At 38.2% G+C, this 18,136-nt stretch overlaps 1 protein-coding gene across 4 annotated transcripts in view; it reads right to left on the bottom strand.

The window, feature by feature from the left end:
* DCC (DCC netrin 1 receptor) overlaps positions 1–18,136 on the bottom strand; it is a 1,128,596-nt gene that overhangs the window by 12,001 nt on the left and 1,098,459 nt on the right. For 3 of the 4 annotated variants that reach the window (XM_019464025.2, XM_019464024.2, XM_019464026.2), the window contains one exon: positions 17,081–17,293. In XM_019464025.2, coding sequence (XP_019319570.1) covers positions 17,081–17,293 — 213 coding nt within the window. The remainder of the gene's footprint in view (positions 1–17,080; positions 17,294–18,136) is intronic. The other variant, XM_053902733.1, reaches the window with a different exon arrangement.

The raw sequence follows: 18,136 nt of genomic DNA, 5'->3' as shown, positions 1-18,136 counted from the left end.
GTTTGTTTCTGCTTCTTCTTGATTTAGGTACATTCTAGAATAAGAAAGGTTTCAGGAAAATCATCAATGATCATGAGAAATAAATTCACCAGAACACTTCTAGATCTCCCCCTTTCTTTTGATGCTTTTCTGAGGTTTCCTGATCACTTATTAACAAGAAAGAAACTACAAAATCAAAACTAAACACCTGAGTTGTTTATTGGCAGGCTCCCACAACTCAAGTTATATAGGTCTACTCTGACTTCCTATGTTATTTTGCATATAATGCCCAAGTCAAGAGGCCTCTCAGTTAATTTCCTGGATATTTCAGATCATTTTTAGTTTGCTATTAAAGGGATATTTGTAGCTTCCTCCCAAATTGATAGTTTATTTTTTTCTAACTTTTTCTAACTCTATTTTCAAGAAGAAACAACAGGTTTGAGCTCTTTGTTTATGTCAATTCATCAATTCAGATAGTTTATGCTCATAGGAGAAAAATTGTCAATTATATTTTTTATGAAAAATAGGTTTAAAAACTTTTCTGTATTACCTCATTTTTGCTATTCTAGTGATCAAACTTCAGAGAAGCCACATTTTGACTTCATAAAGAAATAAGTGACTCTGCATAAAATTTCCATATGGTTTCATGAAAACCTCAGAAAAATGCAGAAACAATGCAGAAATCCAGACATCAGTCTCATACAACTTTTATAATTATGTACTCTGTGGGGAATGCCATCATTCTAAATTCATCCGCATTAGTATGCAATAGATTAAATTTCTGGTATATTTCACATGATGTACAAATAGAATGATTTTTACTCTCCAAAAATCAACTTATTTTGTAAATATTGGAAATATCTCCTTTTATAAAGACAATTAGCCATAGAGGATTCTGTTTTTATAGTATAACCTTGATTATTCAGAACAAGATTTCTTAATATCCTGTAATACTTGATTTTTAAAATCTGGTTTTGTTCTTTAATAGAAGTCACCAAATCTCTCTTTGTCTCTGTCTCTGTCTCTCTGCCTCTCTGCCTCTCTGCCTCTCTGTCTCTCTCTCTCACACACACACCCATACACACACACACACACACACACACACACACACACACAATGGATATCTAGACACTGTGACCATAAATATAACTTCCAGATTATATTTTGGGGTTAGTGAACTATCATATTAACCCAATCTCTTCCAACTTTTACAAGTATACCTCTCAGACTGACCAAAGCACAACATGAATAGTATTCATGTCACAAGAACATTTTAAAACCTTAGAGAAACTTAATTAGTTAATGAGGCGATCATATAAGTCAATGACCATATAATTTAAAAATATTTTTGGGGCGCCTGGGTGGCTCAGTCGGTTGAGCGTCCGACTTCGGCTCAGGTCATGATCTTGCGTTCGTGAGTTCAAGCCCTGGGTCGGGCTCTGTGCTGACAGCTCAGAGCCGGGAGCCTGTTTCAGATTCTGTGTCTCCCTGTTTCTCTGACCCTCCCCTGTTCATGCTCTCTCTCTCTCTGTCTCAAAAATAAATAAATGTTAAAAAATTTTTTAAAAAAAATAAAAATATTTTCAACTGTCAGAGTTAAACGCCATCACTGCTTCCACCCAAAAGAACATGTGTACCATTAAGGAAACCAGCTAAAGTGAGCATTTCCATTTTCTCCATCAAGAAATCAACTTCTTTTCTGTATTTTGCTGCCATATTTTTAGGGGTGGTCTATCTTGCACATTACCTATTTATTTATTCACCATGGCTCTCTCAGACATCTGGCTTTTGACCTCACCAATCTATAGAAATGTCAGATATAAAGGTCATAAATACTATCATAATTTTTCAGCCTAATAGGTATCTTGCCTTGTAAACCTTTCTACAGGATTTGTTGGTATTATGTTTTCTCAGTTCTAAGATTCATAGAAATATTCCTGAAACCAGGATACTTCTTACAATTGATTCTGTACAAATACTATAGTTTTTATTTTTTCCCTTATGATTATACAATCAAATCAATGGAATACTCCAAACACAATAGCATCTTATACACTTGCTGAAGTATTTAGGGGTAAAGTGAATGGATGTCTGCAATGTCCTTTGAAATGAGTCAAAAATTAAGGTGGATGGATAGATGAATAGATATATAAGAGGCAAAAATAGAAAAAAACATGTTGATAGAATCTAGGTAGTGGGTGTAGGGAAGTTCACTGTAAAATTTTTCTGAGCATTTAATATTTTTATAATAAAATATTAGAAGGGAAAAAGAACTATGGGAACTTTGCATCAAGGAACCATTGTATTTAAAACTGCCTTGTCCTTGAAATTCTTTCCCTTCCTGGTTTCTAAAAATTATACCACCATTGTTATCCTACCTCTGGTACCTCTTTCTTTATTCCCTCATAAAATGCAGATTTACTTTAAATTTCATTTTTCAAATTTCTTCTTTTCCTTCAAATTCTTTTTCTGGGAGTTGTCATCTATCTATGAGGCACTAAAACTTTCACCTCTCTGAAAATGATTCTAGGATCCACTTTTCAGTTGTGACTCCATCTTGAATTCCTACCACTTCCCCACATCCACAGTATATCTGCATTTAGATGTCTCCTGTCCCTTCGTGCTCAGCAAACCCTACTCTCTGACTCTCCCTTTCCTCTCAGAGAGTACCGTCTCACTCACTTCCCTCTTTCCATTTGTTTATAACTGTGGTCCTCAAAACATAGGATTCAGACAACTGAGCCACCTTGGACTTCACTTCCTCCCTCATTCTTCATATCCAATTATTCACTCAATTGCCTGTTTGTTCTTTTGGAAGATAAGTCCAGCCACTGTCTCTTTCATCTATTTTCACTTCCATCAATCCACATTACACACTTTCCATCTTAATCTCAGTTTTCCATTTGATCCTCCTAAGTCACTACTCTGCCCTTTTCTAGCTTATTATCTTGTGATTACTCTAGGAATCATCTTCTTTAGCAAAAGAGATTTACCTGTAGATTCTGAAAACATGTTGTACTTTCTCATCCCTGGGATTTTTTTTACTCACTTTGGTCCTCCTTCCTGGTATACTTTTGTGATCCTCCAGCAATCAGGGAAAGAATATTACTGCCATGCAGCCGTACATCCTGTCCCTGCACATTAGTAACTGTGACCTTGGAGATGTCATTCAACTCTTCTACACTCTGGGTTCATTCCATAGAAAAGACATGGCTACTTTACAGAGATGGTGTGGGATTTACGGACAAGGCCTGTGCAGAATGGCATCTCCACAGTCCTGAGTTTATAGCTATCATAGAATTTCTCACTGATAAACATTTTTTTATTATAAAATAATTCGTATTTTACCCTGAGCCATCCAGAAATGCAATTTCCCGAGAACAGTCTATTCCCCAAAGCTACTAGTTAATTGAGATTTTATTCTTTATTTATAGTGGAACAAAATGTCAATGAAAAATTCTGATGAATCTTTGTCATGCTGGGCCAAAAAGAAGTCTCTTCAAGCCCATATATGGGAAATTATTTATAAGGAAAATATGTTCCTAAGCAATGTTTCATAAAGTTTTCAATATGTGACATGTTCTGCAGCATGAAGTTTCCGAATATCTCATATCTAGAAAATGATTAGAAGCTAGTTCCAAAAAATGGGCTATAGGATATCTTGTAATAGGCTAAGAAATAAGCCCATAGCAGTATCTCTGGGTTTTGACATCTATATAAATATTTATTTTAGTCTCCAATGAGAAATAAACTTTCTCTGGTTGGATGTGTTGGGCCAATTCAAGTATGAAAAATATGTAATCAATACCTAATTGGAAAGGAAAATGAAAAAAAATGTGACAAATGCCAATGGAAATATAAATAATACACAGAGAAAACAGAAATTTAAAAAGTCCTTTTTTTTTCTTTTCCTCCTGTGAACATATCTGGAGTATTGTGTCATCGAATAGTATTAGCATATCTCTGGAGAAAATAACCTTTCTCTCTCTTTACATGTTAAAGAAGATGCTAAAATTGTTGAGTGTGTATATTTGTGACATTACTAATCATATAATCATTGGCCCTTTATGTATATGATTATAATATAGTTGTTCAGGAAAATAGGCTTTGGTTTCAGAAAGTCCTAGGTTCAAATCGTGGTCCTGCCATTTTAATACAATGTAACATGCAATTAACTATTTTATCTTCTTTGATCCCAAGGTTCCTCATAAGTCACCATGTTCCTCTTTGTGTTTCTGTGAAGATTATATGACATAGCAAATTCATGACTAAGTGCTTGCTAATGGTCACTGTCAGACATATCACCACGCAAACATATCACCATGGTTAGAATCAGTTCATTTTCTTCTTGAGTATCTACTGACTGGGTCCCAGCACTTATTAGGCTTTATGGTGCTAGTAAAGAATACTGAAAAGTGGTGTCTATTATGATCTTAAATGTCGGTTTGCATGTGTGAAATATTTTGTTAGAATCATACTACATATAGAATAAATAAAGAGATCAAATCTGAGATTAAATGCATTAATTTAATTAGGAAGGGACTGACTGTATGGCATCTGGAAGACAGTGAGAGCAGAGGAGCTGGAGCAGGAGAGTGGGACAGAGCCTGCGTAGCAGATGTAGCCCTCACCTGGCAGGGGGTTAGTTCTCAGGAACTGGGTCCTGCACCATCTGTCTAACCCGGGAGCACAAGGAGAAAGGTAAATATGTGCGGAAAATTCTAAAACATTAAAAATTTTTAAGCACTTTTCTCATGGTACTTCTCAATATTCTATCATTATTCCTCTCTCTGATCTGCAATTTCTCAAATACTCACGAACTGGTAGGTGCTTGTATAGGACCTGTTACCATTTAAATTAAGAAGCTGTGATGGGGGTGGGGCGGACACACCACCAGAACCTTCTAATACAAAAGAAAGAGAAAGAAAGAGGCCAGGAAGAGAGGAAAATGAGAAAGAGGGGGCACAGAGGGATGAGACTAATTGCTCATTTATTGGAGAAACGGGTTCTTTTTCTTTAAAAACTCCCCTCTTTCCCACCTGCTCTGTACTATCATAAAGCCTTCTCAAACATATATTTACTCCTTAGAATTATTTAGTACCCAAGAAATGATTTGTGATGATATTTTTCAGGATATCATATAATACATCCTCGCTACTCAAATAAACATTTCTTTTATTACCTCCCATTCTCTGTGATTTATATTACCACTGTTTATAGGTTCGCTTACCCTACTACCACCAAAAAATTTTGTAAAACATTTTTTATAGGTTTCATATGCTAGTCATCCTGGTATGACACTGGCTGAATCTGAAATCTTTATTGAACGACGAGTCACCGTTTGAGGAAATGTGTGTGTAATCATTCGGTCTCTGCTGAAGTGCTTTCTGTGGCACAGCAGAAATGTGGGATGCCACGGACAGATTACAACGACCTCCTTAAAAGACAACACACTACGGTTTCCCACAGAACCTCCGCTTCTGGAGAAAATTCATCACAGACAGTTACGAATCTTATCTACCAGTCTTCATTTAAATAACGACAAAAGAAGAGAGAGTTTCAGAAGCAGGATCTCTTTTAACATAGTAAAATATTAATCTAATTCCTCATTAGGCACTGACAGATATGCACTAAGGCCCCAGGTGTTTGTACAAGAAAGTGAATCACTTAATTTTGCAGAATTTCATATGAGCAGGGCCAAAACGTTCAGCTCCTGGCCTGAGACTCCACAAAGTTACTCCACTAAAGGCTTTTGGATTGGTCTAAAACACAAAATGAAGCAAAACAATAACACTTTGTGGTTTACATCGAACAGCTGAGCCTAAATGCAAGATGATGACACAGTGGCGGGTTAAGTGGCCCTTAACTTATTGTAGATCATGAACAGTTTGAGACTAACAAAAGCTATAAACCCACTCAATGGGAAAAATGTATGTGCACGTGCGAGGGCACACACACACACACACACACACACACACAGGTGAATTTAATTTCATGTGTGCTACCAGACCCAGGAGTTCTTCCATGAACTGCAGGTGAAGGACACAAGATATGTTCTAGAACCTCAGTACTCAAAATGTGAGCTACAGAGGGGAAGCATCAGCATCTTCTGAAACCTTCTTAGAAACGCAGAATTGCAGGCTCTCCTTCAGAGTCACTCAGTCAGAAACTGCATTGTAGTAAGATCTGCAGGTGATTCCCAGGCATATAAAATTTGAGAAGTACTTTTAGATAGTCATGTTTATGGAGAGTTTACAATTAAAAACTGACATGTCAAATCACATTTAAAATGGAATCCCACTACAGTGTTCCTAATAAGATGAAATATATTATTTGTAAATAAGAAGACAAAGGTGTCAGTAATGTTTTACATATGTTCAGTGAGAAATAACTTCTTTTTCCCACTTTCAATAGCTCAGCTCCTGCTCATTTCTTTTATTTATTTATTTATTTATTTGGAGAGAGAGCGAGTGCGAGCAGGGGAGGGGCAGAGAGAGAGAGGGAGAGAATCCCAAGCTGGCTCTGTGCTAATGAGGGTTTTGAACCCACAAACTGTGAGATCATGACCTGAGCCAAAACAAAAACTCAGACACTTAACTGATTGACCCACCCAGGCACCCAGCTCATCCTCATTTCTTACCCTTCCTTGTCCTGTTTTCTCTTTACAGAGGGTTAGTGCAGGGAATAGCGAAGTCAGATATTAATAGCTGGGATCTGGGAAATTCCATAGGCTTTAGTCACATTAAACTGGGAAGGAATTCAGGAAGTGTAGTGTTTCTAAGAGAGAAAGTCAGGCACATGACCATCAAATCTACCTTTTGGACATAAATCCTTACTGGGTTTGAGGAATGGGCCTTCATAAGAGTTGGTGGAGACACAGATTAAGAAATTGGAGGGGGAATGCTATTTGATGCAGTTTCATCATTTAAAGGGGCTGGTGGGAGCTTCCTGGATGTCAGATATATTTATAATTTGAGAACAAGACCTGTGCAACTGGAAAGGCCGTGCTTCTCTCTAGACTCAGGAAATGCTATTCAGGCAGCTCTGAGATGCCACTCTGCTCTTTTTTTTTATTAATGTTTATTTTTGAGAGAGAGAGAGAGAGAGAGAGAGTGAGTGGCAGAGGGGCAGAGAGAGAGACACACACACAGAATGTGAAGCAGACTCCAGGTTCTGAGCTGTCAGCACAGAGCCTAATGCGGGCCTCAAACTCACGGACCGCAAGATCATGACCTAGGCTGAAGTCAGACGCTTAACCAACTGAGCCACCCAGGTGCCCCTATGCTACTCTTGTTTGTTCACCATTCTGTCTTCATGCAAGGGCTCTCAGTTCACTGGCTGCCCTTTCTCTGTTGCACACACTTGTGGTGAAATATAACATTCAGGAGTTAGATCTTGTTTCACCAGCCACGAAACCATTAAAATTTACTTTTAACCCCGCTTCCACATGATCCTACAGCTTCTGAATTTAAGTTGTTGGCAACTTCACAGGCCCAATTTATAAGGCAATGTGGTCTCCAGCTCATATCAAATCAGAAGCTGCTGGATTCAGTGCTAACATTTTCAACTAGTGTAATTCATGTTTACATGAACAAACCCTTTCCAGAATAGATCTTATTTCAGCCATTTATAGTTGTGAAAAATGGAAGCATAAAGAGGTTAAGTTACTTATTTGAAGCTAACCCAGCCAATGAGCAAGGAAGCTGGGTCCTAGAGTTTTCTTATTTTCTTCCTGTAAATGCTTTTTCAGTTGCATTTGGCTCCAGCCAGAGAAGAGACCTGGAAGACTGGGGTACACTCCTCATCACATGACACCACTGTCCTGCCTTTTGTCCTGCACTAAGCAGCCTATTTCTATGAACTTACTGACGCACCATTCCAGAGAGCTGAAAAGAGAATAAACAAAGAACTACAATTTTAAATGCAACACCAACTGAAACTCAAGTTTAAACTGGCAATCTCAGCCTTGAAAGGTAGACTAGGTCAAGACATTACTATAGTTTGAAATATGCTGTTTCTACTAAAAATCATGGCTCAGGTGACCATAGAAATACAGAGATACAAACAAGTGGGTAAGAGAATGGGGAATGTGGAAGAAGGATGTTTAAGGAGGGCACTTTGGAGTAGGTGTGAAAAGAGCATCCTTGTAATTATCATTACTCCTAATTCCTATAAGCCTCCGTGCAATTATGTCATAATATGTCTCTTGGTTTCAAATCAATAGGGCTTGCTTATCATTGTTTTTCACAAGAAGAAGAAGGAGGAGGAGGAGGAGGAGGACGAGGGCAAGGGGAAGGGGGAGAAAGAGGGCAAAGAGAAGAAGGAAGAGGAGGAGGAAGAGGAGGAGGAAGAGTACAAAGAGGAAGAGGAAAGGGGAAGAAGAGGAAGCAGTGGCAGCAGCTTGTTAGAATTCCTTTACCACAAAAGATAAGGGCATTCTTTACTGAGAGTCTTGACGTTCCAGTAGATAAACAGACTGGCAATAAGAACATCCACCCTAGCTATGAAATACACAGGCTGTTTAACAGGCCACTTGAATTCTGTTAAGTTCCTGCCAGTAAGATAAACATTATAAACATTCAGAAGGAGTAGAGCTCTAGATGATTTTAATAATGGTTTTCTCACTTTATTTTAATATCACAGAGCTTTTGCTTTCAGCGTGCTAGATTTTTCACAGCACATTTTCAGTCGTCCATCAACACAGAGGTTTATGTGAACACTTTTCATTTGTTTCAAAATTTCCCCTGGCTCCTGAACAAAGCAACTGGAAGCTGGTATTAATTGATGAACTATAAGGAACTCTGTCAAATAACTTAGGATACTTACAATGCACACTATGCAGTTCAGAATCCATTTGAGTGAAAACCTTTCTCTTACTCATACTTTTTCACAAAGCAAAGAAAAAGAAAATACAGAGAGAATATCCATCCTTATGTCTGCAGTAATTAAGACTTATTAGAATTTTGTATGTTTCATTCTTCTTTAAAGATGAAAGCCTATCAAATTTCACAGATGAGAATAAATAGGATTCAGGGGAGCAAAATTATACCCAAACTGACATAATGGAAAGACTCAGGACTCTATTTCCACTGATCTGCACTCCTGCTTTTTAGGAACAAAGCAGACGTTATTCTCCACCGCAGTATGGATGTTAAATTAGTGAATACTTTCCAGGGGTGGTGCCTTCATTATTGTTTTCTCTACTCTATGCGATTTAATTCAGTGTTAGAATAAGATGTTATTCAGAGTTCAGAACATAATGTTTTATGAACAAATGACTGTGATTTTGGAAATGATTTCAGCTTACCTAATCCTTAGGTAAGGATTATGCCAATTCTCAAGTTGCTTTGCTTCACCTACAGTCATCATTCGACTTGAAAATGAAGACCTGAAATCACTTTCTGGCTCTTACCTTTATTGTTCTATTCTGATCAACTCAATAAATATTTATTGAGGGCTCACGGTGGTTTATGTAAAGGTCCCAAGGATAATGACACATGAGCCTCGAGAAGTTACAAGTTATTCAACCTCTCTGAACGTCTATCTCTTCATCAATAATGGTGATTATAGTTACTTCTCCGGTAGGCATGAATTCACTTGGAAATGTGAAACTATAAAGTATAAAAGGTGGCAAAATCTAAAGCATTAACTTTTTAATTTCACATAAGCTTATTTAATTTTTTAATTTTTGAGAGAGAGAGGGTGCAAGTGAATGAGGGGCAGAGAGAGAGGGAGACAGAAAGAGAGAATCCCATGAGGGGCAAGATAGAGATGAGAGAGAGAGAGAGAGAGAGAGAAAGAGAGAGAGAGAGAGAAGCAGGGCTCACCCAACACGGGGCTTGAGCTCACCCAATGTGGGCTTTGAACTCAGGAACCATGGGATCATGACCTGAGCCAAAGTCAGATGCTTAACTGACTGAGCCATCAAGGTGCCCCTCACATAAGCTTATTTAACAAATCACTTTGATCCTCAAGATATTTCATAAATAACAAAATTTATACAGTAGTAGTTAACCATGTGACCTCTGATGTTCTTAGGAAATCTGAAAGGTATGTTTCCTGCTTTGAAAACAACCTATTGCTATCCTTTCCCTTGTCATTCTCTGGCACTCATGAGGCCACCCACTCCCAGCAAAATTCCAAGGACATTCTTAAATTATGTGTTTCAAATTATGTAGTGTACTTGGTAACAAAGTTTTGAAAATAGATTTTTTTCATTTTCTCTTATGATTATGTAGGTGGTAACTCAATACTTTAACCCCAGAGTTTAATTGTATTAGGTTTATAATTAACCTCAATTTTATATATGATATAACCACTTCTGGTGCAATATTTTATTTTTTTTTAAGAGAGCAAAAGTTTGATCGAATGAACTCAAATTTTGACTCAGCTGCGGTCATTCACCCCCTCCTGCCAATAGATTTTTGCAATTCTAAAGAAATGCCAACTGTTTGTTTTTCATTCTCATGGACGCTCACATTCTCTAACCCCCATTCTGAGTAATATTCTCATGTGTTTTAACTTTTATCTTCATGTTACACTTCCTTTTATTGTTCTTTATTTTTATCACTGGACTCCAAAGTCCTGGCTATCTGTGATGTGTGGTACAGAAAACAACAGATATCAGCTCCCTGGTTCCTTACCTCCCTGAAAAGGGACACTGACAGGTTGGACAGGTGAGTTTGAGCACAGAGGAACTAGTCCTCCGTCCCTGGTGGACACTACTCTTGCTAGAACTTCTTTCCTCCCTCTAGCCTACATGAAGGAATAAAACATTTATTCAAATGCTAAGCTAAATAACTCAAACTACCTTCTATAAAACAGTTCTTTCTTCAGGATATTTAATAACTAGCATCATCCTAAAGGCCCTCTTATAGGGAAAAAAGAAGTTGACCTAAGAATAACTATTCTTAGTTAAATAAAGTTAAGTAAAATCCTTTGTTTCCCTTCAATGTTCTATTTCTCTGAATTCTTTAAAGTTGGCCACTAGCTCAATTGTTGACCTTGGGCAAACTGCTTAACCTTTTAGGACACGGTTTTGCCATTTATAAATGAGACACCAGTCACGTGACTTACTCCTAGTGTTTCCTCTAGCAACCATTTTCCTCCCTTGGAGGCAATTAAAAAAGCTCTTTCCTATTTAAATAGTGGAACCCCATTCTAGAATAAATAGTACTTTATTAAAACACCAACTAGGCTCCAGAGTCACAAACATTAGTGATACATAAGGCAAATTTGACTTACATTTTACTAAGGGATAATTAAGGATGACTAGACCAAATCAAATCTGATTTCATCTATTAAAAAACAAAATCTGTTAGGAATGAGGACAGGGCAATTTCAAGGAGCTACCTGCAAAAACAAACAAACAGAAACAAACACAGATGAGTTTACATACGAGATGAAGTTTAACAGGAGTGAGTGTAATTTTCCTCTCTAAAATGGACTGGTATTGACTCCAATAACTTCAAATCAACACATCTCTCCTACTTAGCTGTGCAAATGATTTATTTGACCTGACCGGCCTGAAAAGTGACCCTCTTGTTTCACCTGTTTAAGAGTGTCTGATCTCCCATGACCTCTGCCTGTGACCAATTCCAGCAGAATGGAACACTCATGTGGTATCCTTGATGAACACCCCCAATGGTGGCCTACAAGTGGCTCAGGGAATGCAATTGTATTAAGGTATTACAGTAATTTATTGGCAGTTTTGTGTGATAGCATATTTACTGAAATGAGGCCTGTCAAAAAGATCAGGTTATGGCAGGAACACATGATTTCCCAACAAGCCATAAAATATAAATCAAATGCCTTTTCTGTCCACTGTCAGCCACCTCCACCCACTCCTTGTCCTCTGTCCTCAGACAAATTGAAGCACATGCCACAATTTGCAGAGGAAAAATCAAACTCAATTTCGTAGTACAATGAAGTGAGTTTTGGTCTTGTCATGTCCACTGACATATTGACTCCTAGAAGATTGAAAAGATCAGAATGTTCTAGGTTTTTGCTTTGTAAATAAAAGTGTGTAGAAATGCAATGTGTAAATAGGGGCCAATAAAGTACATGTACCCCTTTATGAAGATACAAGAACTCCAGGGGGCTAATGTTGGAAAACAGTTACTGCTTAGTATAAAAGTCACTATTTAAGAGGTCATATTTTCTTTCTCTTTAGAATTACAGCCTCAGAAGACAAATGGTCTAATCCAGGTTCATTTAAAGTGCAGCTGATCACTTCACAGCTAAAAGGCATTTTTAACTAGTGAAGAAAAAAAAAAAAAAACACAACAACCCTATCTTGGCCCTTTGTAGAATTTATGTCAGATCTATAATGCCATAAGCACAACACTCCATCAAACATTTTCTATTTAACCTGAAAGGGGATGAAGCCAAATCACTTATATGTCCACATCTGTGATTTGCAAAGTGCAGTGATTGTAGCCTTCCTGAAATGTGTAAAGACCGCACAGTTATTCACTGTGGAGCATTAAAAAAACGGAACCACTTTATCACGAGGTGATGATGAAATTGTAAGAAATGCCATAAAATACTCTAGCCTAGTAAGCTAAATTTCTAACACGGCAGGTGGAAAGGAAAAATAAATGAAGGAATGAATCGGTGTTTTCAGGTAGGCAGAATTTCAGTCGTTATGACAACAAGATGACTTTCTAATTACCACTCACTATAAAAATACTGCAAAAGTCTCCCCAACTCCGTGGAGATGGTTACTCATAGTATGTGCTGCTGTATCCTTCACATCCTGCAACCACAACTCTGTGTGCCTTACTGGAAGTCAAACTGAGGCACAGATCAACCATGCTGCCCTTTAGAAAACACACACAGGAATATGAGTAGGGAATGAGTTTCTTCCTTGATCCTAATTTCAATGGTTTCAAAGCAGAAGGAGCTTCTCATTTGGTGTGATCTTTAAAAATTATGGCAATGCCTCACATTATCATATTCTGAAGTAATTACTCGCAGTGAGTAAAGATAAATTCATTAGAAATTACACAGTCCTTTATTGTGAAATCCAGAGTAAAATTATTTCAGGTATTTTTTTTTTTTAAGCCGACAAGAGAATGACTTTACTTCATCAATCAGTTTGACTAAAGTAATGATTTTCTTAGAATTAAAATTTGTTGAAAGCTCTAAGTATTTCATCTTTTAGGCTAAGAAGCATGTAGTTAATGTCACAGCTAATACATTTGTCAGTCTGCTAATTTTCTTTTTCTATTAGAATAAGTAAACATCAGCCCTTTCTTAAAAGCATACTATTTACCATGTGTCAGGAGCAATGCAGGAAGAACTTATTTGAAAATCATGAGGTAAGACATTATGAAATGAACAGGAATCACAGGGAGACAATGAAGGAGAAACATGAAAAGGAAAGGCATTTAATAATTCCAAAGTGATGGCAGGGTATGCCTCGAGGTGAGGGGGCGGGGAGGGTGACATTTAAAGGAGAACCATGAAAATATAAAATCAACCAAAAACTCCAAGATATAGGAAAGTATGAAAGAAGAGATGGTTTTTAAGAAATCATCTAAATAAAAACAAGAACAATGGTTTAAGAAAAAAGAAGGCTCTTAAGTGTACAATGGAAATAAAAGAAAACGAGTTCTTGCCCGCATGGCATTAGATCAGAGAATGGTTCTCAGATATGCTTATTATTTGAGAGAAGAGGTGTAGAGAAAGCAGAAAGGACTCTATTTCCCATCTTTTAAAGACATAATACACTTATTTATCCTACATTGTGTCAGACTTTGTTTAAGGTCGCTTTGGTAATATTGTAACTGGAAGAAAACAATAAAGAGTAAATAACAATGCCATTGCTTTATTCTGTCTGTTGTCAGATGTTCTTTCTAAAATTAGGGTTCTTTGTCACCATATCTCTGGAGCATGGGTTGTTTCCCAAACCTTGTATTCCAAGCCAAATATTTCTGCCACAGTAAATTTTCATGTGAAATAGACTTCAGAATTTTATTTTCGTCTTCTTTTCAACGTGAATCTTTACTTAATTGATCTTTACTTCCAACTAGAGAGAATAGTTAACAGTATAAAGTGCTTTGGCACATTAGTTTTTTGTGTTATAAAACTGGTGTTCTTTTGCATAAAACAGTTAAACCTCTTATGTGTCCTCATTAAAATGTGAGTGAAGAAGGCTTGTGAGGAATTGGTATTCCTCAACTCAAAATTATTTCAGATTTTTTTTTTTTTTTTCTGTTTAGCAGTTTTGGCCTGATTTGATGTAATAAGTTTTTTTAAAAAAATTACCTTTGCTGTTGTCATTAAATAAGTTAGACACAAGCTAAGACGTACAAATGAGTTCCTAAAATTTCAGAACTCATGCTTTCTGTAGTCAGAAAAAAAAAAAAAAACCGAATGGGAGAAGATTCATTACTCATAGTTGTGCACACTTAACTATGCTACTTAAATTATCTGTGTCACAATTTCTGTATCCATGAAATGGGGTTAAGAAAGTAGCTACCTCACAAAGTTTTTCTGAGGATCAAATGTACTGTTACAAGTCTTCAGAAGCATGCCAGCCATATAGCACATGTTCACTAAAGAGTTAGTTATTGTTAATAGTTGCAGTTTACCTGCTATCTATCCTGAATACCAGTCCTTCCAAGGTCTATTCTCTGGGTTGGTATTGCAGTGGGGAACATGCAATCAGAAATCACCAGTCAGTGTGCTCTTGATGCAGGAATTTCATTAAATGAATTCACTTCCTTTATACTTGTCCTTGTCTCAATTAGCTAAGACCTCGTAGTTTCAGGGCACTATAAAGTAGAAGACTCTCCCCATAATGTGCATGGAGTGCATAGATGTGGGGGATGGGAGAGGGGATTGGGCAATGCAAATCTGCTTTTAATCCTAGTGTGGGCTTCGTTTGGATTTGAAGAGCTATTTCCTGTGAAATGAAGTCATGACCTCCATTGAGCCTATGTGTCAGAGAAGACCTCATCCATACATCCCAAGGGATGGAATCCTTCCTGTGCTCCAACCCACCTCCCAGGGTCTGGTAGCTGAGCATCCACACCACGTATCACAGGGAAGGAAGAACACCAGAGGGCATGAACACAAATCAATTTATATGGTACCAGGAACACAATATGTTCTTAATACTAAGATAACAGTCATAATCACAATAGTATTTTTTTCTAGTTTTGCAGTCATCATGAGGCTTATAAACTAATGTAGTGACTACAACTACTGTAGGTATGGATCTGAGTAACTGAAACTTAAACATACTTGCCAAATAGCAGGTTGACCAATCCAATTGTGTCTATTAAGGGGGCCACCTCTAATTACTTGGAACCATTAAACTTTATTCTCTTATGCTTGATATATTGGGGCTGTTAAGAATTATTCCAATAGCTCAAATACTTTTAAGCACTACATAGTTCTTTATCTTTATGTATCTACGTATCTATTTATTGGCCTATCTTTCATCCTGTCTGTTGATCTTCTTCTTTCTTCTCCTTCTCCTCCTCTTCCTCCTTCCTCTTCCTCCTTCCTCTTCTTCTTTCCCTCTCTGCCATCCCTTATCCCCCTTAATCCCTAACAGAAACAAAAAAGAGCTCTGGATTAGCACCACTGGATGCCAGACGAAGTGATAAACTGAATACTGCATTGGGAATGGGGGGCTCTGGTTATCATCTATGCCGATTGATTTTATTAGAAAGGCATTCTTTAAGGTTGGTGTTCCCTAATTCCAGTGTTGGGTGTGTGTGTGTGTGGGGGAGGTCCCCCCACCAACACTAACCAATTCTTAGGCACCAATAGAGTATCTAAGAATTCTACTCAGTTCTGACATGATCTATCCAGAAATAGTATCAGATTTCACAGGTTAAGAATTCAGCCAGACAGGACTGCCTCCCACTCCTGACTTCAGATGCCAGTCACAAGCTCCAGGCTGCTGCTATCTGTGCTTCTGAGCTACAGGCTACAGGTGGTTCCAACGACCTCCTCTTTAGGTGTGATTAATTTTCTAGAGTGGCTCACAGAATTCAGGCAAACACGTTTGCCAGTGTATTAAAGGGTATGATAAAGCCAGATGAAGAGATACATAGAGCGAAGAATGGAGAAAGGGCATGGAAGTTCTATGCCCTCTCCAGTCACATCATTCTCCCCAAATCTCCACATATAAACTAACACAGAAGCTCTCCAAACCTTGCCCTCTTAGGTTTTTATTCAGGTTTCATTGCACAGTCATGATTGACTAAGTCATTGGTCATTGGTAGATTCCACCTCAGCCCCTCTCTCCTCCCAGGAGGTTGGGAGGGGGACTGAAGTTCCAACCCTCTAATTATGTGGTTGGTCCTCCTGGCAACCAGCCCCCACCCTTGGGGGGGGTATCCAAAAGTCATGTTCACAAAAAAAATGTCATGTTCATCAACATAATAAAAGACACCTTTACCCCCTTATCAGTAAGGAAATTCTAAGGGTTTGGGGAGCTATGAGCTCCAGAGTGCCCAGAAACTGTGGAGGAAGACCCAATATATATGAGAAATATATTTTGGCCATCTGAATGACCACATGTGTATTTCTCATAAAGCACAATATCATAGGCACCACAGAGATGCTACTTGCTACCTAAGTTTTTCGGGTTTTTTTATTCGTAAAATTAAGAAGTTGGACTCTACCCTCATTCTGATACTCCTTTCTGGCCCTGGAACAGTGATATAAGAACTTCCAGAAGATGACTACTGAAAGGCACAAAGCAGAATAATGGGATTACATGCCTATCTCTAAAAAAGTGGCTTTTCAGACCTTTGTGCCTTTACCTCTAGTCTTGGAGTCTAGCCTTAAATTCTAGGATCCATGTGGCAGACTAATGAACCAGAAAATTGTCCAGCAGGGTTCAGGATCAATGAACAACTTTTCAAAGGAACGAAGGGCACCTACAACCATCCAGTTGCTTGCCAAGGCAGGTACTTAAGAGCTGTTCCATAAACATCAGTAACAGACAGGAGCATACTGGGCATGCAATCAGTGGTGAACAGATATATTGCACCCGGCCTTCTCAGGAACCCTCATGCACTTAAGTAGAGGCACCAAGGATAACAACTACTTAAATATGAACAAATGAGCATTTTACCTGGCTGAGACAACAGTGGTGTGTAAGGGACTTTCGGTTCTATTGCACTCATTGGTGGAGGTAGCAAAGGGTTAGCAAAGCTGCGGAGTGGGTGGGTTGGTCGAACACAGGCCGTGGGGATGGTTCTGCTTGGTGCCTCTTCACTGCTGGGATGCTCAGGCTGTGCTGGGGGCAACATGGGTGGCTGCTGGGTGGTTGGTCCTTCACTCACCGCTGCAATGGAAACAAGAAAAGCCATTCATTATTCCAGGACAGAGCTTGCTTCCCCTAAGTCAGCTGATGGGCCTCTGAATGAATTCAGAGAAAGAAGTCAGGATCTGGACAATCTTTTCTTTTAGTTATGAACATTCTCATTCTCTCCCTTCATACATTTCTGGGATATAGCAGCCCCACCCCTTTAAACAGTGGCTATAGATCCAGCAGGACAGGGATCTATCTTGCAGGAAGAATAGTAAAATATACACAGCATTGACTCTATTGCCTGAACTGGTGGGGCCCTGTAATCATAAGTGATGAAGCAAGAAAAAAGAGTTATTTCTCCTTTCACAAGGAGCAATGCCAGTGAAATTCAATATCCCAAACCCAGCTACAGCTGCATTATTATCTGCCAGCCAATATGCCAATTTTTTCTGCGATTTAAACATGCCATGTCAACTGTCAAACAAATCAGAGTTACCAGGTGTTCAAGGCATTGCTAATAAAATGATACAAATAATAGCCACTATCATTGTCTTCCAAAACAAAAAAGAAGCACATCCAGCTAAAAAGTTATATGAGAGATGACTTTGCTGGAACAAGTTGCCTGAATGCAGGATTGTAATTTTTCCTCTTTGGCAGCAAACCTCGCAATTTTCAGTCAGATTACTATAGTTGAAGACGTTTCACATAGTCATTTGCGACTGCCGTTGGGTATTTGGACACTTTTTTATACAGAGACACACCTTTTCTCCAGAGACCACAGTTGAGTCAGACTAACATATTGGCAAGACAGTTTCTTATGCTAGGGACACTGTGACTTGACTTTATCATTCATGTTCAAAATCACCAGGTCCAGGT

This window comes from Panthera pardus, unplaced genomic scaffold (genome assembly GCF_024362965.1).
Source record: "Panthera pardus isolate Hobbes unplaced genomic scaffold, ASM2436296v1 HiC_scaffold_15, whole genome shotgun sequence".
Lineage (NCBI taxonomy): Eukaryota > Metazoa > Chordata > Mammalia > Carnivora > Felidae > Panthera > Panthera pardus.
The sequence above is the reverse complement of the archived record's forward strand: the minus strand, read 5'-3'. Positions and strand labels throughout refer to the sequence as shown.